Source organism: Nomia melanderi, chromosome 12, assembly GCF_051020985.1.
Source record: "Nomia melanderi isolate GNS246 chromosome 12, iyNomMela1, whole genome shotgun sequence".
NCBI classification, from domain to species: Eukaryota; Metazoa; Arthropoda; class Insecta; order Hymenoptera; family Halictidae; genus Nomia; species Nomia melanderi.
The window spans coordinates 10,534,324-10,557,906 of record NC_135010.1 but is presented as its reverse complement, the minus strand read 5'-3'; the positions used below and the strand labels follow the sequence as shown (position 1 = coordinate 10,557,906).

Below are 23,583 nucleotides of genomic sequence, written 5' to 3'. Positions count from 1 at the left end.
GTACACGAAATGGAGGAAACATAATATTGAATCGTTTGATTGGATCATTTAATGTCACCGCATTAGATAGTAGTATATATAATATAGAAATGTTTTCGGATAATCATCGATTAACCGAATGAACTATAGTAATTCGATTTGATTGGGAATCACCGGTGACCTCTATGGCAATCAACCTGTTAACCTTCGTATCACGCCTTCGTTCGTATAATGAACTGATGATAATTATTTATACAATCTTCGCATTCTTCAATTATCGAATACATTCTTCATAATAAAATAAGTAAAATAAAACGTAAGTTTGAAACTTTTATTCGACAAACCTGTTCTGCATAGATGCTAGAATTTCAAGTAGAGTTAGGATTAAAGTTCAGCATGATCTAAGTATTGTACTTATACTTTCTTGGAGAAGTTCAAGGATTTCACTGAATTATCACAAAAGAAATTCCAAAAGCATTGCATGGAATCGATGAGGCTTCCGTCGATCGCAGATGAATGTTCATAACTCGTTGCTCATTTGGTCGTTGGATCGACGGGAAAATTACGATGATGCTAGACGCCGCAACAAAAGAAAGTTCAACATGATCTAAGTATTGTATTTATACTTTCTTGGAGAAGTTCAAGGATTTCACTGAATTATCACAAAAGAAATTCCAAAAGAATTGCATGGAATCGATGAGGCTTCCGTCGATCGTAGATGAATGTTCATAACTCGTTGCTCATTTAGTCGTTGGATGGGCGGAAAAATTACGATGACTGGTGCTAGACGCCGGAACAAAAGGAGAACAGGAATATGGCGGGTATTTAAAACGGAAGTGTTAGAGAGAGGCGCCGAGTGCTTTTGTCGAGTACAGCGGGGGCGGTTGCCGGCACATCGATCCTCCGGTTGCAGTCTGGTAGGGCCGACCCTCGTGGTAGGGTGCACGCCGATGAGATAGCAGGAAATTGAATAGTGCTTTCACTTGATAGTGAGCCGAAGTGGCACTGTCACTACTATGCGCGAACGGTCCGTTCGGTTAAACGTCACGGGCCTCGCCGCGTCTGTGAACGATCTCCCACGTCGTTTGATCTTCATTTCCCTTCGCGCGATTCGCGCGACGCATTTCCGCCTCTTCTCCCTCGTGAATCGGAGAGTTCTCGTAGAAAACACTGTAAGTGCCAAATCTCACAAATGTTCTGCTAAACGTTGTATTGTAGCATTCGATTTAACGTTTTCTTTTCTAATGTATCGATGATACATGGAAATTGTGTTGCTGATAATTAGATTGTGGACCTTTATGCACATTGAAGTCTTTGAATAGACGATTGAGAAAGCAGAGAATTGTGATTGGAAATAATCTTTTCTATTGTGTACTACAGATACTACACATTGGAGATTTTATGTATGTCTTCGTGTTGCGTGGGATCTGTAACTGAGAATACTTGTATCGATAGTATTGGAGAATGACATGGTTACGACATAACCTTCAATTAAGTTAGGTAACCTTCTCCGTTCCGGAAAATTTGATGGCACTTATAAGGTTCTCTACGAACACCGTTCAACTATTTCACACGTGAAACGTTTCGTAATTTGTAAATAGGTAGTTTTAATATTCGATATTATGTACACGCGCTGCAATAAATGACGGTGTAAAGTTCCGTAGTTTGGTTAGCAATTTTTCAGCTAGTTAAATAGATATCAACATCACTGAATAAACCATCAAGTAACTTCAAGAACAGCGAAACAGCACTTATCTAAAAAAATGCCCAAAAATTCAAGTGCGCAACGTTCGAATCGCAAATTCTTCGCTCGCGAGCCGCGCACGAAACGATTCGAAAGCGGCTCCATTGGGCGCAATTACTCGGCGTAATTAACTCGCGCGTAGCGGCGAGTGTTTGCCGAAACTACTTTGTCAGGTCTGTTTCAACTGGCTCTCACTCGAGCCTCGTTGCAGTCGTTTCAAGCAACGCCATTAACCAGACTGCTTATCAACGGCGAACGAATCGCTTCTTTTTGCCTGTTATTGATTGCAGAGGTTAAAATGTCCGGGACGGAGGCTCATGGCGGCGATACGAGTCCCACGCGTCAGCCGAGGTAATTAAAAATTAATCCCTTTCAATTTACGCGTAGCTGGTCGTGCTTCTCGACGAGAAAAAAAAACGGAAACAAATTTTTAATTCTATCTCCCGCGAAATGTACACCGGCCGCGCACACCGGTAACTTCCCTCCGAACTTTCCGCGTTTCTTAATCCGTTTAGCACCTCTCGCTTTACCCCAGCGTCCGCCATTTTTCCTTCTCCGCTTCTCCTTTTTCGCGTTAACGCAGCGGGATATTTAATCGCGGCTAGACGTCTCTCTCGAGTTTCCCTGTTGCGCGTTCGCGCGGTTGACAAAGGACCGCGTTAATTAGAGTAACGAGATTGCCCGATGAAGCTTCGCTCTCGTTTCTTCTTCCCGATGTCGCGTTCCAGTTGTAATTCACGTCGGTGCCAAGTGAAACGGAAGTTGAAGAGTATTCGTGGGAAAGATTGTGAGTGCTAGTATCAGTATATTACGTTGAACGTTAAGTAATTATGTTATTTCTCAATGTTATCTGCATTATGGATGACTGCTGTTAATGACTATTTGCAAGAGAAAAAGTGCAATTGAATTGTATCTTATAGAATGAAACTAGAAACAGGTTTCTCAGTTTTGGCACTTAGTGTTAGGTGCTTGTGGACTATCTTTGAAGCAGAATATTATATATAATAAATAATACATTGTAATATTAAGTAAATACTAACATATTTGCGAGAAGAAAGTTGCATTTGAATTATATACTGCAGGAATGGGAAAAGGAAATTTCTCAGTTTTGGCACTGACAGCGTTTCCTGTGGAAGCTATTCAATTATCCAGGATTCGCGGAGACGATCTCTGCTCTGAAAGAACGCGCTAGTTGAATCGAGCTATTTAATTGGACAGCCAGATCCCTCAGAGACTCGGGGATATTAAGCAATCGACGCATGCTCGCCAATTATCGGCAATCCCGCTATTCAAAAACTACTTTTCGCGACGGAAACGACGCTCGCGACGATTTCTTTTTGCTTTCGAGCGAGCGACGAGTCGTTCTCTCGGCGATTTATCTTTGCATACCCTTTTAACTGCGATTCCAGGCAGACCAGAATTCACAGCGTCGGGTTGCCCGCACGAACGTCCCTGCTTCCGGAACCACCACCCACCGGAAGCGGCGCTCCGCCGCCGATACCGCGACGCCATTCCGCCGCACCTGCGGTAAGTCAACTCGATACAGCTTTTTCCTTGAACAAGGAATTTCTGTCGTCGAGGGAAAAGTGGGAACTTTCTGCGCCTTCTAATTTAATCAGAGTAATATAATAGAAAAATTGTAGTTCACCTGTGCGATGAAATTAGCGTTGTCTCGAATCGTCGCTGGAAAATTGAGTTATCTTCGTGATTCGTTTCGCAAATGTGATATCTTTAGTTTCTTGTACCAAACGATTTTATTTCTTTAAAATTGGCCTTTCGAATTACTGTTAGCGGCAAGTTGAAACTTTGCTAATCTATTTCCTTCGGCAGATTCTTTTGTCTTCTCTTATCGAGCGGTTCGGAAGTATTTGAAAAGCACAGCACCGTGATCCTTCAACCGTAGAACGTTGTTGATTTATTGTTACGCTGGATTATTGTGTATTAGATTAGCTTGGAAATTGTTCGCGACGGAACCGATAGTTCGCGCGGCGGAAGTTGCAAAGTATTCTCAGTGAAAGGGCACTCGGGTATCTCTTTGAGCCGCTCTCCTTCAGAAGCTGGTTTCTTTGGGAAGTTCGAGTAATCTCTGGCGTCTAAATCATAGGATGGTAAGGTCGGCCGGTGGTTAGCGGCGAACGGCGACACATCGCGAATTAACAACGACAGAGCGAGAAGCGATGGCGTAATCCTGGCAGGCACACTATTCATGGCTGCGAACGCGAGTAGATATTAAATCGAGCAGAAGCGACGAAATATGCTCATACGTGGACTCGGTCTAGTACGCGCGTAATTATCGAATAAATGAGGATCTAATTGGTCAACCGGTTGATTTTTAAAATACTGAACGCGTTCCGAGGACAAAGTGATTTTATAGAGAAGAAATTAACGTTGAAAGAGAACTATGTGATAAACAATATTTATATAACTACAATAAGGAAGAAAGTTTGCGATTGTAACAGAAGAGAATCAGCCTATAGAATTTGATTACTAATAAATTAGTAATTAGTAGTATTCAACTTAATAGATGTTAGCAACAGTACAGTAATATGGAAATATTGATGGACTATCCATTACCGTATATTACTATTCATTACTATAGAAACAAGAAAGTTTGCGATTGTAACAGGAGAGAATCAGCCTATAGAATTTGATTACTAATAAATTAGTAATTAGTAATATTCAACTTAATAGATGTTAGTAACAGTACAGTAATATGGAAATATCGATGGACTATCCATTACCGTATATTACTATTCATTGCTATAGAAACATCATAATAATAACATGCCATTATTAGATTATTCATTGTAATTCATTATTATTCATTCATAACAGCAACATCATCACACCACATCAACGCACTGAATCAAGGACTAACTTGTTGATGTAGGTAGCTCCTCCGCCAATCCCGCTGCGCCCCCCAGCGATCCCTAAGAGGCGGAAGAACGAGAAACCGATACCGATACAGCTGCCAGCGACACGCCAAGAGAGCCAATCGAACGGCGAACAGAAATCGACCGAGCCGAAGCCGATCAATTCTTCCTCGATCGGCGGCTGGGCCGACGACAACGAGAAGCTGGTCGACCTGGGTCCGTTCCGGTCTCAAGATCATCAGCGCACCCCCGATTACTCGCTGAGCTTCACCGGAAAGGAGGATACAGGCGAGTCGAGTGATTTCGTCGCGGACTTCGACAAGGCGAACTTCGAGGAGGGCTGCAAGCTCAGCCAGAAGTCGAGCTTCGAGGAGCTACAGAAGGCTTCCCGCGACCTCGAGAAGAGGCTGCACGAGAGGATCGTGAAGAGCGCCGAGACGAAGTTCAAAGATCATCAGGCCGCCAGGGACGAGCGTCAGAGGCAGGCCGAAACTGTGCACAGCGACACGAGGTAAGGGCGCGTTTATAATCCGACGGCGAAATTCGGTCAATATTTGGTCGACGCGGGCTTCCCGGCGGCACTCGATTCTCGATGATTCCTACCGAGTTGTCCGAGTCGGAACCGTGCGACGGCAGTCGCAAATTAACCCTGTTGTGTTGTAACGGCGAAGCCGTAACGGAGACTTCGCGCTGAGGTCGATTAACGATTGTTTGCTTCGTGATTGCAGATGTTGTTGGTTGTATATACAATTTAGCTTTTCTCTTGGGAATCTATCGAGGATAATGATTCTTGAGTTAATCTTAAGATGTTGAATGCCATGGTGACCCGAATCAGATCGGTATAATTCACTCGATTAAACGGTGATTATTTGGAAACATTTATATAAATAATATTACCTAGTGCAGTGATGTTCAATAAGATAAACGTGCAGTAATAATTGCATATCTCAATCCAATACTTTAAAATTGTATCTTCTATCATTTAGTGGAGTTTGCTCCGTGAAATCGTGCGGCATTCAACGTATTAAGAACAATGGACTGTCGAGATTTATGAAACTTGTTACTTTATATTGATTATTCGTGTGTCCTCGATTTCTGGATAGATGAGAGATTATAAGTGAAACTATAGGTGAATAAGCAACAAGATATTAGAGTTCCTGAAACTCATGTCTCTGTCGCTCGACAGAGATTCTATAGACAACATCAGCGGATATTAGGGCTATTCTGGAACATCCAGATGGCAAAGCAATCTCCTCGATGTCGTTGCAGGTTTAAAGTACTCCGGGAATAATTGATAAAAGCTGAAAGGCTGCGAGGTGCGCTGGCAGTTATCAATTCGGCGGCGAGTGAATTGATAAAGGGGGAAAGGGACCGACGGAGGGCGAGAAAGAAGTGAGATAAAAGAGCGATAGCGCGAACCTCGTCGACGTCAAAGCGCGCGGCACAGATTTCGCGCGTATTACCTAGCTCGCAGCCATTCATCGATCGTTGGCACTTTTTTTGACAGAGCCAAGGAGAGGAAGGGAGAAAAATCGACCGTGCGTCGATCGCCCGTAAAATGCATCCACGTCGCCGCTCGGCGGACCGAGCATTTTTTATTCGACCCTCGACCGCGTGTAATATTGTTCCTCTCCGGGGCCATTATACGTGACGAGGTTACGTCATCGGACCGTTGCTGGTAATTTCATTCCAGGCTCGCGGAACGACGCGGCAGCCGGAAATTTTTCCCATGAAAATCTGTCGTGTGAATCACGAGGGAATGCCAGGGAATCTTCGTTTTCTATTTCGATGCTCGTTTCCGGAATGTCGAGACATTTTTCATTGACTTTCCAGTGTTCTGGACCTTTTTGATTTCGACGATTAGAATCTTTTGTTTTGTAGATTGAAGGGGAAAGGAGAAACGCGTACGTTTAGGAGAAATATTATTCTCGCCTTTTCGAAGTACTTTGTTGAATATTTAAGGACTGAAGTCATTGATTGAGATTTGAACTACAAATAGATCAATAGAACATCACTAATAGTAATTTAAATAGAGTAAACCTCCACTTTCTTCGGCGACGAATAAATCTCGAATAAAATGGCCCGCGAAGAACAAAGATAAAATGGATTCTGAAGTAGGACAGAATTTGCATCGCATGTTTCTTTCGACAAAACGAAATTTCGGGTGAAATGATTCCATGGGAAGCTGAAGATAGAAAAGAGTCAGAATTGGTAGAACGAATTTCGTTCGCAGGGTAATTTGTTAAAACGCGTTCCCCGAGGAAATTAGCGTCGAGTTGAAGATCCTCGGGTAGTCGGAGGGTGCTTGAGCGCAGGTCGCGAGCGTGTTCCACGCTTGCCTCGAATTAGTAGCGTGATGCTGTTAGCTTGTTAAACGAAGCGTGAGTTTCGACTTTATCTAGACCGCTCGGCCGGGGGCGCGCCGTTCCGCTCTCGAAGTGGCCTGGCCCGGCAACCTGTTTTAATTCCCCGACGTTTACGTGCCCGTGTGCTTTAGTGCACGCCGAAGAAAGCGCCGAGATAAAAGCTCGTCTTCCGCGCGACGCGGGACTCCTGGGACTCTTTGCGAATCAGCGAAGCGGACGCGGAAACGTCGCGTCGCTTAGAAGCCGTCGAAATTATCGACGCATCAATCCGTGGGAAATTTATTTCAGTGGATATTTGGCACGGGAATTCTGTTGAACAGCGAAAATCGCAGTTGGGTTTGTTGTAGATTGATTAAATAATATTTTAACGCGCCGTTGAAGGGAAATGACAATTGTCTCGGGAATTGGTCGCTATTATTGAATATCATGAAACTCTTTCAGAATAATTCATAAGCGAAATTCTATCGAAATGATTCATGTATCAAATTCCTTCAAATGATAATTCATATGTGAAATTCTGCCGAAACGATAATTCATGTAACTAATTAAATTCTTCCAAATAATTTATATAATCAGTCAAATTCTTTTGAAGTGATTATTTCGGTACGAAATCTCACGAGAGATTTCGTTTAGTAATGCAGTTATATTCTTCTGTGTATGTTGATATAAACGAAAATATTTCTTCAGGTTCCAATGGAATTCCCGTTACCCTGTTTATCGAAGAGCCGACGAAACCATTCGGACCGTGAATCCACGGTCTAAAGATAATGTAATTTCGATCGCGGAGCAGGCTTCCAATCTCTTTGACAATTACCTCGATCAGTCCCCAGTACCAAAGAACACAAGAATCCGTTCGAGACCTTTATACAGAAGTTTCTGCTCTATTTCGTATGCAATTACCGGTGCCTGGCAAAAGTTCCCGGTAATGGAGAATATCAGGAGGGTAAAGGTAATTTAGTTACCGGGATTCTTCAGTCTCGTGTTATGTCGAAGTAACGTGCCTCCGGAATTCGAGACGCGTTCGGCGTTCTTCGTGCCCACGGAATTTATTCGCCGGAGGAATATTTCAAGAGAGCGGCATGGCTACGGGCTCCTCATCTTCCGACAATATTACAAAACCGTATTACACGTCTGCTGAAACTGTTGAAACAATCTCCGAGAAGATTAGGATCGCTCAACTGAGACACCAAGAACGTTACGATAAAATCGTACCATTTAAAGCTAAACCTAGCAGTTCAATCGACTTTCTGGAATTTTTCAATAGCAACTTCAAGAGCATCTATCGAGACTTCAATCGATTTATAATTCAGTGTACTGCTAAATCAATTTCTTCAATTCTCCGACAAACATCCGTTATCTTGTTAACGCAGTGAGTACCTTGAGAATTTCTAACGGAGAGATAATTAATGAACCTAACGGAATTTCCCTAACAGTTACAAATAAAATTCACAAATTCATGATCTAAATAAAAATCTTAATGAATCTATAACATGGTGAAAGAAGAAAAAGAATGATAAAACTCGAGAAGCACTAATAATTAAATATACGACCATGTACTCGAAACAGTTCTCTCCATTAACCAGAAACTGAGAAATCAAGATTCTTCTTAATAATTGCTCCACTATCTTTCTTATATCTCGTACATCCAACAAAATTCGGTTCGTTGGAAACGTCATGAAAGAAATCCACGTTTCTATAAAAAATAATGTCACCCGAGTTCGGATGACGTGGCAGTCGAAATGTTAATAAACACTTACTCCTTCCCTTAGATACCAATGCCACTTACGAAATAATTTCAAGAAAACTAGGCCATCTGCGATGTGCCCTATCAACGAAACTTCCAGCAATTTGGTAGCGCCGTCTCCTCTCGGTGGATACTTTTTTAATAAATCAGCTGACGCGGCGAGAGACGAACGGGGTTGTCAGGAGGTTAATTCGATCTGTGCGTCGTTCTTCCTCCGTTTCCCCTTCCCTCCGCCCCCGCTTCTTCCAAACTTCTTTTATCTGTCGTTACGACACCTGGCCCCGTTCGACAGGCTTCCATCGTCGAAGCTCGGCAAGCAGCAGCAGCAGCAGCAGCAGCAGCGAGACGGGTCGGAGGGCAATGAGGAGGCTGCGGACGGCGGAAAGTCTCGGGAAAAATTAGCCCCGTCCCGGAGGGAGGCCACGCACGAGGACGAGACGAAGTTCGCGGCGCTGCTGAGGTCGCGCCGCGAGGCGGAGAGGAGGTGCAAGTTTGAGGAGCTGCAGGCGGCCTCGAGGAAACTCGAGAGAAGGCTGCACGAGGAGGACGACAATAACCGGGCGATCAAGGAGAGGCCAGCTACCAGGTAGACGATTCACCGATAAGCGAGATAACGGCCCTTCAGACGATGAACCGGCGTAATTGAGCGCCGCATCGACGACGCTCCGCCGCGATCGTTATTTTCGATATTAACCCTTTGCGCGACGGCTATCAGTGCTCCCGGCGCAGCCGGCGAAAGGGTGCTTCAACTAGTTACACTGTCAACGGATTATCTCCTTTTGCTTTAGAGCAATCAATGTAGAGCTGACGCTTTCTATTACTATCATTATCGTGTAGATTATCTGATAGTCGACGCATTGTACGCCGGATAAATTTCAGCTACTAGACACGTGAAATATTGACACTTTCATCGATCAAACCGAAATTTGTAAGCTACGAGAAGGAATTTGATTTTGTAATTTCAGTTTGGATTGTGTTATTCATATATAATATGTTGCATTCATGAGAATTAGCAATTAAACGATAGAAAAATCCTGGATTATCGCAGGTCGGTGTGTTAACCCCACTCGAAAGTTTTTTGCTGGAAATATTCAAAATTTTTCGACGAGATACAGACGACGTTGTTTGAACCTAATCTAACGATTCACAGATAAATTAAGCAATAAAGATATTTTATTTGAATATTTCACGTAACAATGCAAAGTTTAATTTAATGTACTGATTATTTAACTTCATAGCTTTGCTGTATCAAATCAAATGGTGACTGAGAGTTACCTGTCGAGTGCAAAGGGTTAATATTATTGCCTTTTTAATAGAAAATGGTTTTCGTGGAGTATTGAGATTTATAAAGCATCGAAGATTCTTGGAGTAGACTACTGTTGCCAAAAATGCATACAGCGCAGAGGGTTATCCTCGTCCATCCCCGTTTCCGTAATGAGTTCGTCTAATAGATACAATACTAAAGTAATTAGCAAGAAGTAATTTTAAAGAACAACTTCTCTTCACGTGTTACCCGACTTGTCTTAGAAAGTATCTTGAAGCTCAAAGTCAGCAATCTCTATCGAAGAACATACCCTAACCTAACTTGCTACCGCAAACATGTTCCAAGTTAGAAGTACAATATCGGACAAAAGAAAGAACTTATACAGGTTGGAAATTATAAAGCGTTACAATCGAATATCTCCAAAAATATTGGAGATATATATAACTTTCATTTTTCCTGGTGAACACTCCAAGGTGAGGTGAAGGTCAACTTTCTGTTTTCAAATAGAATGATACCTTTTTTTATCCACAATCAAATAGTGCGTTTTAAGACGAATTCAACGACTATGACTCAAGGTGATGCAAGGTCGAACTTGCCGGGAAATGAAGAAAAGGTGTGATCGTTTTATTTGTACTTTAATTCGTGCCTTCGAACATTCACACCAAAACATAACATGTGTCAATGTATAATCAATATTTTCGGAGATATTCGACTGTAACGCTTTATAATCTCCACTCTGTACAACTATTTACTCCAGTTCGCGACGTTTGCGAGCGAGATAAGGGATATTTTCGATGATTCAGATATGAGGAGCTGCAGAGAGCCTCCCAGGATCTCGAAAGACGACTGCACGCGGATCACAAGTCCCAGGAGGCTGCGTCCCGCGGCAAATACGAGGCGGAGATGGACCGAGCGAGGTGCATTCTGCAGCACAACTTCAGGAAAGAGAAGAACTGCGCCGAGAAACTGGAGAAACTGCCGAAGGCAACGCAGACGAACCTTCCGCCGCCGCTCTGCGCGATCGCGCAGAGCCCCGTGCCGAAGCCGATCAGCGTCAGGCAGGACAGCAACGTGTCCTCGGACAGCTTCAGCCAGACCAGCTCGCCCAGCTACACCAGCAAGACAATGGAGGCACCCCTGTTGCCCCATAAATACGGCAAGGTTCCAGGTAAACGGTACTTCGGGAATTATCGATCAACGATCGACTCTCGTGGTAATTGCGAATACTCTCCTTTGTCAATTCGTAGCGTTTACTCTTCTTATTTGACTTTTCGTTTCGTTCGTGTAATACTTAGAAGAGATTAGACACTGCTTGAGTCTTGCTGCTGGTAGAGGTATAGACTGTTTCTCTTCGATGATCTTTGATATCGGAACGTTCGAATGTCTCGCGACGATATTGTACTTTGCATGTAGAACGCTGAATTGCTAGAGATCTTTAGATCTTATTTCGTAGAGACGATGTAGATTGTTGATTTAACACGTTGAGTGCCAACTAAATCGAATTACTATAGTTCGCTGAAACTATGATACGATGAAACGATGATTATTTGAAAGAATTTCTATATTATAAATAATGCTAACGCGGTGACGTTCAGCTAGAACGTGCGGTAATAATGAAGTGATTAAATATTCTTTTTCCATTTCGTGTAGTTTGCTATATGAAACCGCGCGGCATTTAACGTGTTAATGAGATAGTAGATTATTAGAGTAGCTTGTGAGAAGTAGATGATTTCAAGGATCGATCGATGGGAATAGTGACTGCACTAAAGGCTTGAGTTGATGGCTCTACGAAGAATAATGCAATGCGATGTTTGATGCTGTTTGAATCTCGATTTCACTGTAATATTAGGTGGAACCTTTGAGTTTGTTAACAAGCTGAATTTCGTTCGATATTCAGTTAGAATTTCCAAAGTGTGCCGATACTTCTCATAGTCATTGGAATATTCGGATCGTATTCAGTCCTGCTCTTCGATTATTCCCGTCGCCGAGGCGCGAGGCCGGTATCCATCAAAGATCGAATCGCGCCGCGTGAAAAGGAGCAAAGATTAAACTGGTTCCGCGAGAAATTGACACGTCAGCGGGCGATTAATCATCGCCCACGGCTATTCAGATTAATACGTTCCATTTAAAATCGACCGGGTTCATTACATGAACGAGAACGGCGCGAGAACTAGCGCGACGCAGATACCCAGGCGAATTTGTTTAAACCGTCGTCCGCTGTTCGTTTTACAAACGGTCAGCCGTCGGTGTTTATTTTCTTCGAGCTGCGAGCATTGTGATTGATGGATCCCCTTTTTTACTGAGCGTCCGGAAATAATCAGAAATAACAGAAACGTTTATGAAAGAGAGAAAAGGAACACTGTTAAAATTGAAGTCAAATATCTGATAATTTATTAACTGATAATATTAGAACGCTTTCAAAGTGATTGCATGAAATCGATTTTAAACGATTTCCTTCGGGATCAAACAATATCAGAAATCGCGCACGTTTGACAATGCACAGAGGTGAAATGCATGTTCTTTAATCTTAATTTTAATCCACCTCTGATCTTCGTGGGGCGTATAATTTTCGCGTGCCAGCTGCCAATCTAGTTGGGAGAACGTCTAATGAAATTCTTGGCGTGAATTATCAGACAGGGCGCTGGTGTCCGAGCCAGAGACGTCTGGCAGAACGATAACGAAGTCGACCAGCACGCCGGCCAGTCTTCAAGCCATCGTCAGGGTTCACGGGGGCAACAATGGCTCTCTGCATCATAAGGTAAATAGGAACGACCACTTAACCCTTTTGTACGTTACGTCGTTTACGCTTGATGTGCAACTGTTCAGGCTATGGTCACAACCTGTAGCTCCTTTGTGAATGCAATTAGGAAATAATATTAGGTAGATAGTAGATCTGATAATTTGAAACTGAAAATAAATTAAATAAACAAATGTTTAAATTGAAAATATTCATAGATTTATAGTAGATAGTATAGATGTACATTTAACCCTTAGCACTCCAGATGATTTTGTAATCTACTAACAACTCCAAGCCGTTTTTATAGTATCTCTAGCACAAATGAAAAATGTTATATTGTAACATCTCTTAGATTTCTTTATTTTCCTTCTTAGTACAAAATTTGGATGTGTAGAAGATCCAGCAATTTTAGGGGAGTTCTAAATTTATTCGTTAAAATATTTAATAGTATAAATGGTGTCATAATGGAGCCTACAGAGTGCAAAGGGTTAATATGCTGAAGATCTCTAAAGATCAAATTTATATTTATTAATTATAGCTTCAATATCTACAGATAATTGTAGATCTAATAATTTGGAACTGAAAATAAACTAAATAAGCAAATGTTTAAATTGAAAATATTTATAGATGCATAGTAGATAGTAGATATGTAGATTTAATATGCTGAAGATCTCTAAAGATCAAATTAATATTTACTAATTATAGCTTCTATATCTATTGATAATTGTAGATCTAATAATTTGGAACTGAAAATAAACTAAATAAACAAATGTTTAAATTGAAAATATTTATATATTCATAGTAGATAGTAGATGTGTAGATTTAATATGCTGAAGACTTCTAAAGACCAAATTTATATTTATTAATTGTAGCTTCAATATCTATTAATAATTAAAAATCTATGATCCAATAGATATTCATCTAAAGTTCTTCTCGAGATATTCACAGAACTGCATATTATTTGCAACTACAATAATGTGTCTGCATTTATCGATTATAAGTTTTCTCTTTTATTAACAAATACCCTTACGGTTAGAACGATCGAAAAGCTGTTCGTTCGCGGAATATCCGAAGTAAATGCCAGCAACAAAACGGAGGATACAGTATATAATCGCTGACTTCGACTTTATATCTCGATGATTCGTACCGGGTCCGATATTTTCGTTCTCCGAATCGCGACGACTATTCGCCGTTGCGGGACGGATTACGCGAACGCGCGCGTAAACACGGACGACGATTAATTCTTCTCGTTCGCCGGTATCGATTCCCCGTTCCTTTCTTCCGGCCACGTGGTTACGTAACACCGGTGCTGGCGGTATACAGGGCGTGTGCTGAACAAAGATTAACCCTTTGCGGACGAGAATTTCTAGAATCATTAAAAGTCTTTCTTACAGAACACTGAATTAAACGTCGAAATCTTATTAACCAGTTAACTGTGGAATTTAGTTGGAAGAATCTCTCGTTCTGCGCGCAATAAAATAAAAAAATTATGTCTTTCACACATTGACGATCTTGCTGCATTACGCCTATTAGATTGTTTCAAAATGTATCACTCTATACAGAACGATTAACAAACAAAATTGATGTACGTGTCAGCGTAAAATAGGTAAAAACAAAATTCATCGCGTGAGACATTGCCAAATCTCTGAATTCATTTCCAGCGCAAGTGGTTAAATGAACGAAGGAAAACGCAGAATTTTAACCAGTTAACTGTGGAATTTAGTTGGAAAAATCTCTCGTTCCGCGCGCAATAAAATGAAAAAACGGAGCGTGTACTCGTCGAACGCAGGACGAATGCGCGTAGAGTATATTTTAATGAAAGATCAAAGCGAGACAAAGAAGAATTACATGTTTATGTGAAAAAAATAAAGAATTCATCGCTGAAAGAATCAGTATCGTGTCAAGCTTTACGATGACGTGTATACTCGTCAAACACAGTTGACTGGTTAAAGTATATATAAAGTGTACATTATACTATCAAATAAGAACATTACATGCTTATTTAACACTAACCATACCGGCACTTTTCCCACCGCAACCAGTCAAATAACTTGCTACAGAATAAATAAATTGCTACATAATGAATACTTCAGGTGATCAATCATTTTTAGTGGAAATAGAAGCAAAAGGGAAGACAAATATTGAAATATAGGTTTATAGGATAATATAGAATTTGATATATAATTAAATGAACGAAAGGAAACGTATAATACTTCATAACTCGAACTACCGAGCACTGAAATTAATTTTGATACTTCTCTATAGAAACTTCAAGAGTGCATCTATTAAAACTTTAATTGATTCATTATTCAATTTGCATATTACCAAATCAATTTCTTTAATAACCCCCCGAGAATCTGCTATTTTTTTAATAATCGCGAAAAGAAGAAATCAGGAGTGGATCATTTTGTCAACACATTGCGTACCGTCTAATTTTCAGAAAACTGAATTGTCCGGCAATTTTCACTGAGGTCAACTTATATCACTGTACATAGAAAAACTCAGATATCATATTGTTATGTAATATATTTTAAATAGACAATCAATTGGAATTAAATTTTATATTTCTTCAATGTGGTAATTAACGAAGTTGCATAGCTAAGTGTCCTTATATAAAAACGAGATTTCTCGTTAGCGGTACGCAACGTGTTAAATGACTCACCCTGTACATGGACCTCGCGAGAAACGAGGATCAAGCGGTTTCCGCAAGGCTCGCATGCTCGGCCGAGCGGGGACGATTCCGAAGGCCAACATTGGCCGCGGAGCTTGTTGACACACGGCACACCGGGTTGAAACGAGATCCTCCGGCCGCCCACGAAATCACACGGAAGCCTTCGTTTATGCTTCCAGCTCTCGTACACATGGTCCGATGCTGGGACGATTGGGTTCCTCGTCGTGAACACTTCGGGCAACAATTAACTCTTCGAGGACGAATGTCGCAATATGGGCGGCACCAAAATAACATCCCTGGAATAGAGATTTTCAAGTAAATAGTCTGACCATGTGAACAACAACAGATCAGTGTAATTTTCCTGCGCACAGATTCAAAACTTCAATCATATTTATGGAAAATCTTAAAAATACTTTGAAAGATCTTCGTTCCAATAACAATTTTAAAATAAATATTCTAATCGTTTCAATCATGAAATATTGTTACAATTTTGTCTATATTTAAGACTTCAATTGAAAATTCAGATATCCAGGGAAAATATTCAAAATATTTTGAACAACCTTCGCCCGAATGAGAATTTTAAAATAAATATTCTAATCATTTCAATCATGAAATATTATTACAAACTTGTCTATGTTTAAGACTTTAATTGATAATTCAGATATCCAGGGAAAATATTCAAAATATTTTGAACAATCCCCGTCCGAATGAGAATTTAAAAAAATAAATAAAGTAATCATTTCAATAATAAAATATTATTACACACTTGAAAATTCAGATCTCTAGGAAAAATGTTCAAAATACTTTAAAAAATCTGTTCAATCGTTGGCAGTTTAAACCAGGAACCATCGAATCGATGGAAGTGTTCCTATTTCCTTATCGATACAGCCATGAACACGTTACGATTATGTTGTCGATTCCCCGGCATTCCTGGCGTATGAAAATATTTTCACGACGAATGAACTATAAATCCGCCGTTGTCAATGAAATATACAGTAGTCTCGTTTCGTTTGCAGTTTATTGAAAGCGTTCTGGCAACGATGGGGATAAAATTCCACTCGGTTTTCATTTCCACCGTGGAAACATGAATTTCCAAGCTGCCGCGAGCGCGCAGCCCCCTTAGCTGCTATCGCGGCTCCGTTGTAAACGTGCCTTTACGCGCTCGATATCAGCTCGACAACGGGAGCCCGTGTCGACCGATATCGTTGCGCCCGCGAACGCGTCCCGTTATTAACGTTAAAAATAGACCGCGATAATACGGAACGCCGGCCGGATGTAAACGGTTATGTCTCCCCGTTCGTTTAATTGCACCGCTTTTCCACGTTCCAGGCCGATTGCCCCGCGTCATTCGGAACGACTCTACCGTGCGATCGAACTAATTTATCCCGTATCACGGACCCGATTGTTCGGATATGTTTATTTGTTTTTTTTTTTTAAATAAATGCCGTGTATTTTCAGTGTATTAACACGTTGAACGCCATGAGGGTCACCGGTGACTTCCAACCAAATCGAGTTACTATGGTACATTCAACCGAACGATGATTATTTGAAAAGATTTTTATATTATAAATAATACTGCATAATACGGTGACGTTCGGCTAGATGAACGTGCAATAATAAGAATGCAATGCAATCGTAATGATTTAATATTGTATTTTTCCATTTTGTGTATTTTGCTTTGTGAAAAGGTGGCATTCAACGTGTTAACCCTTTGCACTTGAATGTTTTTCAGTGGAAATATTCAATATTTCGCGATGAGATGTAGACGATGTTCTTTGAAATTAATTAGTGAGGGAAGATATGTAAATTAAGGAGGAAAGTTATTTTATTTCAATATTCCACATATTGATGCATCGTACAAAGTTCAATATTATACAATATATAAGACTTGATGGAGTAATAATAATAGTAAAATTATTATATTAATGAAGATGCTAGAGGTAATGATTGATATCAATCATGTTTCTCGATTTTAATGATAAGACTGTTTAATAATCGGGTTGAAGCTGTTGCAAGTTGACGTCGAACGAAAATACGAGAAGTCGGTCTGATTAATCGTTGATTATTCTACTTGAAGTTTATGGGAGTTACGTTTTATGGAAATACGATGAGAACTTGATGTAATAAATCAGACGCTTGTTTTATTTTGTGAGAATATGTATGTTTTCGTGTTGATTTTCATCTCGTCTGACCAATCGTTGACTATTCTACTTGCACTTTGCTTTTATACTTACAAGAGACATGCAATCAGTTAATTTCCCTGGTGTACATCATGGAAACTAGTAAGATCAAACGATTTACTATACTGAAGTTTCACGTGAAGAATTATCGTCGCGTCTGATCAGTCGTTGGCTATTCTACTCGCAGTCTCGAGTTTTGTCTTGCAGGGAACACGTCGGAACATCAGTCGATTTTGATGGTACTTCGGTGAAAAGCAATTCTTACAAGAATATTTGTCACGTACTTGCTTAATAGGTTGTCGTTCATATTAGAGAGAATTGCTCTCGAAATTGAGAGATGGAAACATATGTATTTAATATCTCACGAGATTCTTAATATGATTTTCAGATCATCAGGGACATGACCGGCAGCCATTACGTTACCAATGGCAGACTGAGGTTCAGGTTCGTCCAGCTGTTCTTCAACGCGGTCGCGCTGTTGATCATTGCTGGTGGTCTCGCAGTGTACTTCAAATGTGAGTGGAAATTTTCTTCGAACAGTAAAGTCGTTTGAATCTATAGCTCCATCTGGAACCTGGCGTCTTACATAATCAAGACGATTTAACTTAACTTATAACTCATATCAGTCGTAACTCAAATTGAAGAAACAACTTTAACTACAACATTTCAAATTTCCTATTTCTGTAATCCTGCGTTCATCAAAACCACAATCTGTTCTAGTACAATCAATTTTCACAATTGTCTCGAATAAATTACAAATTCTTATCCACTAGAAATTTTTTGCTTCTTTATTTTCAAACTTGAAACTTGAAACCAGTAACTAGAACATTTCAAAGTTCCAATTTCCCATTTCTATAAATCTGCGTTCATCAAAACCACAATCTGTTCCATTACAATCAATCTTCACAATAGTCTCGAATAAATTCTCGCATAAATTACAAACTCTAGTTCACTAGAAACTCTTCCCTTCTTTATTTTCAACCTTATAACTTGAAACTAGTAACTAGAACATTTCAATTTTCCCATTTCCATAAACCTGTGTCCATGAAAAATCACAATCCATTCCAGGACAATTAATCTTCACAGTAGTCTCGAATAAATTCTCGAATAAAGTGCAAACTCTAGTCCACTAGAAATTCTTCCCTTCTTTATTTTCAAACTTGGAACTTGCAACCAGTAACTAGAACATTTTGAATTTCCCATTTCTATAAACCTGTGTCCATGAAAAACCACAATCTGTCCCAGTACAATTAATCTTCACAGCAGTCTCGAATAAATTCTCGAATAAATCAGAAATTCTTTCCGTCTTCGTTTTCAATATCCAAAAGCAAAGCGCGAATTAACCAAAATCATAGCAGAATTCATACTGTAAACACGAGTACTACAAACGACTGAATAACACTCGACGGAACTGAGACGTGACCGATACCGCGTACCCGTCTACAGCTATTCATTTTTGCCGCACGCGGTATTACTCGTCACCGAGGAAACGTGAACGCCGGTGACGTTAGGCGATGAGCAATGCACGAGCACGTAGAACCAGGAGCTTTGTGGTAGCGAAAGATCAATAGAGCTCCCCGGTGGTGGCCCGTGTGCTACTCGGTTTCAAACATCAACACCGACTTCGCGGCGATACGCGACACTCGTTGCCAGCAACTTCTCTCTCTTCAGGTTGCACTTTCGCGGCGGATCACCGTCGGATACACGTCGACCGATATAATTGCTTTCGTGATCGCGTTTTAATCGGTTTCGCTGCTCGTACTTATCGATAATTGCTACTCGACGGATCATTATTATCAGAGAAACGGACGACGCGACGGGAACCGGGAAGAGATCGGTCGCGAGAGATTACTGGTAATCATGGATTTTCGAAGATGATCTGGAAATTAATTTAATCGGTCCTGCAAATGTATCAGAACTGATGTAGACGCTGGAGGATAACAGTTACAGTGTTAATATGCAAAGTGATACAGGAACCTCAAATCTTATACTATTAATCTATTTTTTATTTCAATTTCAGACAAAATTGGATATAGTGTATAACAGAAAATACTAATTAGACGTAAATTGTAACGAGACACTCAAATGGTAGAATTGTCTTCATCCCTGAACCAAATGACTAATTTATTTTGTAAATTAGATTTCAAACTGATGAAATAGAGAACTATTTTTTATTTCAATTTCAGACGAAATTGAATATAGTGTATAACAGAAAATAATAATTAGACGTAAATTGTAACGAGACACTCAAATGGTAGAATTGTCTTCATCCCTGAACCAAATGACTAATTTATTTTGTAAATTAGATTTCAAACTGATGAAATAGAGAACTATTTTTTATTTCAATTTCAGACGAAATTGAATATAGTGTATAACAGAAAATAATAATTAGACGTAAATTGTAACGAGACACTCAAATGGTAGAATTGTCTTCATCCCTGAACCAAATGACTAATTTATTGTATAAATTAGATCTGGAACTAATGAAATGGACAACGATGCAATTCTACATAATGATAATGATTAATTTATATGATATGAAGTTTCGTATTTTCATGATAGTTACTGAGAATACAAATTTTGTACAATTATTATACTCCAGACAATAGGAAGGAGTCGTAGGCTCAGGATGAATTGGTAGCACCGGCAACGCGCAACCCTGTCGACAGGGGCTCGCCCGCAGAATTATTATTCGCGGCGCGGCGCGATCGTTAAGAGAGAAAATGTGGCTCGTTCGGTTGATTTAATGCCGGCGAATCGTTTTCACTCGGCGCTGCTCTACAGACCGTATTAGATAATCCGTGGACTAATTCTCGGACCATGGCCGACGTGTGTGCCCGTGTTACATAGTTGCACTGTAATTTATAGGTGTGAGTTGACCCCTTACATTACGAGGTCACCACTGGCGCGACTGTTTACAACGTTATTTTTAAACTAAATATTCGCACTTTAGTATTGTATACTTTTTACGAGCAGTCGTTTTATTAACACGCTCAAAATATTACAATTTTATTCGGTCCAATGAGTTTTCTAAGCGAAGTATCGAAAAAACTGGAACAAGTCATTAAGTTCCTAAATATAGCGTCGAAGCTTGTAACTTTAAATAACAATATCTATTAATAAGAATAAGATTAACCCTTTACACTCGAAAGTTTCTCACTAAAAGTATTCAACATTCTCCGATGAGAGACGATGTGCTTTGAAACTAATTAATGAGAAAACATATATAAATTAAGAACGAAAGTTACTTTATTTCAATATTTCATATATTGATGCATCATACAAAGTTCAGTATTATATAATATATGACTTTATAATTTTGCAAATCAAATCAAGTGGTGACTCAGAGTCACCTGAGAGACTTTGAAACTAATTAATGAGAAAACATATGAATTAAGAACGAAAGTTATTTTATTTCAATATTTCATATATTGATACACCATGTAAAGTTCAATATTATGTAATATATAAGATTTTATAATTTTTTAAATCAAATCTCTCGAGTGCAAAGGGTTAATTTAATTCGCTTTATGGAAAATATAATATTAATAGCGAACGTGTTAATAAAAGTGTAAACAACAAGTTCAATGAACCGCAAGTGATTCGTTTAAATTCAACGTAGTTTAAGATATCGAGGCATCGGTAGAAAAATCCAATCGAAGAACTGAGAAAACAATTATACCGCGAAGGGTTAATAGCCGAAGAAATCGTCGACAAGGAATTTTCCGAGCTTTCTCTTTCCTCATTCAATTGCTATTCTCGATTTCCAACGCTCGACCTTATTGCAGGACCGTTTAATTCCACTGCACCGTTGGAACAATTGTTACGATATTAACCCTTTGACTTATAACCTCGGAAGCCGGGCTCGGCGTTACACGTGGAGGTTTCAAATTGAATTTAATAGATATGAGAATGTAACTCGGCTCGCATCGATCGGTGGCAAATAGTATTTTGTAGTTACGAACGTCCCAACGTTTGCGCTGTGCGTATCCACGGTGAACAAGGAATTTACGATGCTGGGGAATTATTAGAAATAAAAGTATTGTAGTTCTTACTGGGAGAAGGAAACGCTGAGGTTCGTAAGAAAGATTTCACAATGTATTAAGCAAATAAAATCATTTTGTTCTCGGTTGAAATAAAGTACCTCTTGCTTATTAATTATACTTCAGTTCCATAATGAACCTAAACTGAGAGACAGATGGAATTTAATTTTCTAGCTAAATACAATTAAGTATTTTCTATGAGCATGATTGTGAAAGAGATAATTAGACAAGAGACTAATTTATTTATAGGAATTTTTGGTAGACAGTTTGGTACATTTAAAATCTTCAAGTAATTACATTAAAATAAGTTAAAATACATTAAAAGAGGCCTTGATCTTTTTATATAAAGGAAGGAAAGGAAATGAGGATTTTTAGTCCATACGTAAATTAAAAAACAAAGCTATTTTATATAAATGTTTCACATATTGATGCATTATACGAAACTTAATATTATATACAACACTTTGTAATTTTGTTATATCGAATCAAATCGTGACTGATAGTCACCTCCCGAGTGCAAAGGATTAAATATTTGTAGTGAGAAACTTCCGAGTGCAAAGGGTTAATAGGAACCTCAATCGGTTCGCAACGAAACGCGAGCACCGCTGCTCAGCTAAACGACAATTCCTTAATCGTGACCGCGAAACGACACCGAAAACGTTGAATAATTGGTCGCCGTGTATCCGAGGAGTCGCACCTGCGGCTGACACGTGGATTTCGAAAACACGTAGCGACAATGTCAAGCGCAGGTGGATGTTTCGCGCGTCTGAATCGCTCGAGGTCGGTCGCGCGCTTCTTGGGGACTGGTTATCTAATTGATCGGGTTATCTATTGTTATCTAAGTGACTCAGCGGATTAAATTTCCAATAATTCAGAAATAGATAGGACGCTTCGGGAACCCGTGCCTCGGAGTCTGATTTATCGCGCAGTATTCTACTTTCAATGATTTTTATTTAGATCATGAATTTCTGAATTTTGTTTGTAATTGTTAGGGAAATTCCGTTAGGTTAACTATCTCTCCGATAGAAATTCTCAAGGTATTCACTGTGTTAACAAGATAACGGATATTTGTCTGAGAATCGAAGAAATTGATTCAGTACACTGAATTACAAATCGATTGAAGTCTCGATAGATGCACTCTCGAAGTTGCTACGGAGAAATTTCGGAAAGTCTGTTAGGTTCAGTGTTAAATGGTACGATTTCATTGTAACGTTCACATTCTGAATGCAGCGTATCCGGTGACGGTGATACGGCTGGAGAACAAAACGATCTACACGAACATGATCACGATGACTGAACGTGCCCCTCGGGTGATCGAGGAGAAGAACCCGGCGCCTGGTGTCTGTCTGCCTATCATAGTAACCTTTTGCAAGTACCACAAGGTAAACTCCTCCCCCGCTTTCTATCGTAGTTCGGCTCCTTCGGAGCGATTCCCAATAAACTTGCGAGGAATTCGTTCACGAGATTCCCGAGATTCGTCGAATCGGGTTAAAACAGTTCCCGCGTCGCGGTTGTCGATGCTCTAAGAGTCGGACCGTCGCATACCAGACGGAGAACGTATATCGGTGAGCAATCCGTGGATTTAATATAATAAAACTGTACCTCGAAACTTTTGTCATCCTCGATCGCTTCTCGCGGTACTCGCGTTATCCGGTGTAATGTCACTCGATGGTGCTGTCTCGAAATAGATTAGTAATCTCCATTTAATCGATAATTTTAGAGTTTCGAATTTTTAATCATTGGTTCCGGAAAATTATTAACATGTTCTGTGCTACGGAAATTCTTGTTGTATTTTCTTTATGAACTGTATTGATTTTTTAACACGTTAAGCGCCAAAATCTTGATCGTTTTTCTATGGAGTTATTCTTTTGTAGTAAAAGGAACAGTTAATTATTTGGCGTTACAATCCTTGCATTAGACTATTATCAACTTAGTTTCGTTATTAACCATTTTCATTCGATATTAGTTATCTTGAATGTTAC

At 39.9% G+C, this 23,583-nt stretch overlaps 1 protein-coding gene across 2 annotated transcripts in view; it reads left to right on the top strand.

Annotated features, from left to right (window-relative positions):
- LOC116431886 (uncharacterized) overlaps positions 1-23,583 on the top strand; it is a 64,176-nt gene that overhangs the window by 15,898 nt on the left and 24,695 nt on the right. The window contains exons 2-9 of one of the 2 annotated variants that reach the window (XM_076372598.1): positions 2,014-2,074; positions 3,133-3,250; positions 4,614-5,107; positions 8,999-9,292; positions 10,774-11,138; positions 12,604-12,728; positions 17,947-18,073; positions 22,832-22,983. In XM_076372598.1, coding sequence (XP_076228713.1) covers positions 2,022-2,074; positions 3,133-3,250; positions 4,614-5,107; positions 8,999-9,292; positions 10,774-11,138; positions 12,604-12,728; positions 17,947-18,073; positions 22,832-22,983 — 1,728 coding nt within the window. In that variant the 5' untranslated portion in view covers positions 2,014-2,021. Of the gene's footprint in view, positions 1-2,013; positions 2,075-3,132; positions 3,251-4,613; positions 5,108-8,998; positions 9,293-10,773; positions 11,184-12,603; positions 12,729-17,946; positions 18,074-22,831; positions 22,984-23,583 lie in introns of both variants that reach the window. The other variant, XM_076372597.1, reaches the window with a different exon arrangement.